General features: G+C 40.5%; 1 protein-coding gene across 1 annotated transcript; it reads left to right on the top strand.

Annotated features, from left to right (window-relative positions):
- Window positions 1-429: 429 nt before the first annotated feature.
- Window positions 430-1020, top strand: SARC_17133 (hypothetical protein; the record flags this gene model as incomplete). Its single annotated transcript, XM_014288769.1, has 2 exons — window positions 430-529; window positions 905-1020. Coding segments are annotated over exons 1-2 (209 nt in total), but the record flags the coding sequence as incomplete, so codon positions are not given.

Below are 1020 nucleotides of genomic sequence, written 5' to 3'. Positions count from 1 at the left end.
TAAAGCAGCAGTTACAAAAATAACACTATAGTGCCGTTGTAGCAACTTATGTATATTCTTTCTGCATATGTGACTGTTGAGGTTTAACAAATTGCATACCGGTGGAATACTCTCTTTGCTACAGCCCATGCACAACTTACATATACACTTGCGTACGTATGCTTAAATTTCACATATGTAGACCATCTTCCGTCCTTCGTTTCAATTTAGTCGGGCTAAGCATTAATCATTCATTATATCAGTATCTGATGATTTTTTAGATTCAATATTTGCTTCTTGATGGAGAAATATTTGTATTGTATCCCGATTGTTTATTTGTATTGTAGCGTTTATTGCAACATCAAATGTATGCGTGATCTGCGTACTTGTATTCTCAATCATGTGTTTCTCACATATTTATTCAACTTCTGCTTCGCAGATCGAAGGGCCTGAGACTATGCTGCTCCGCGAAGATGGTCTTATGATTGCCCTCATCAAAAATGGATCAATTGCCGAGTTGGATGTGGCATCGAACACAGTCAATGAATGGGTAAGTGAACTCAAATGGAAGTGACATTCGACAATAGAGGCCCAACCACGCGTCTACGAGAAGATTCTTTTTTGTGACACAGATTATCATCGAGTACTGTGTACATTAATAGCTCAAGAAACATAACATTAATAGCCTGACAGCATTAATTTAATAGCATTGATAGCCCACATGTGTGTATTGGTATATTGAAATGCAGGTTTGGTCGCGTCCTCAGATTGCCTATGGAGGTCCATAACTATATGCTTAGCTGCTGCCGTGTTTGTATCATCACATTGAACGCCAGAATGGTTATCTAACTTTTGGAGATCGCGAATGAAGCCAAGGACGGTGGCCAAGAAACCTTTACCTCATTGCCTTCCTTCGCAACTATAGGCATATACTGGTGGTCGATGTCTGGGTGGTGCATTTGACAAGAACGGAGATCTCATTGCAGCCCAGGTGACAGCTGGCCTGATCAAAGTAGATAAGACTACCAGGCAAGTGACCGT

The sequence above is a fragment of the Sphaeroforma arctica genome (genome assembly GCF_001186125.1).
Source record: "Sphaeroforma arctica JP610 unplaced genomic scaffold supercont1.9832, whole genome shotgun sequence".
In the NCBI taxonomy this organism is placed as follows: Eukaryota; class Ichthyosporea; order Ichthyophonida; genus Sphaeroforma; species Sphaeroforma arctica.
This window is presented reverse-complemented; position numbering and strand designations above follow the sequence as displayed.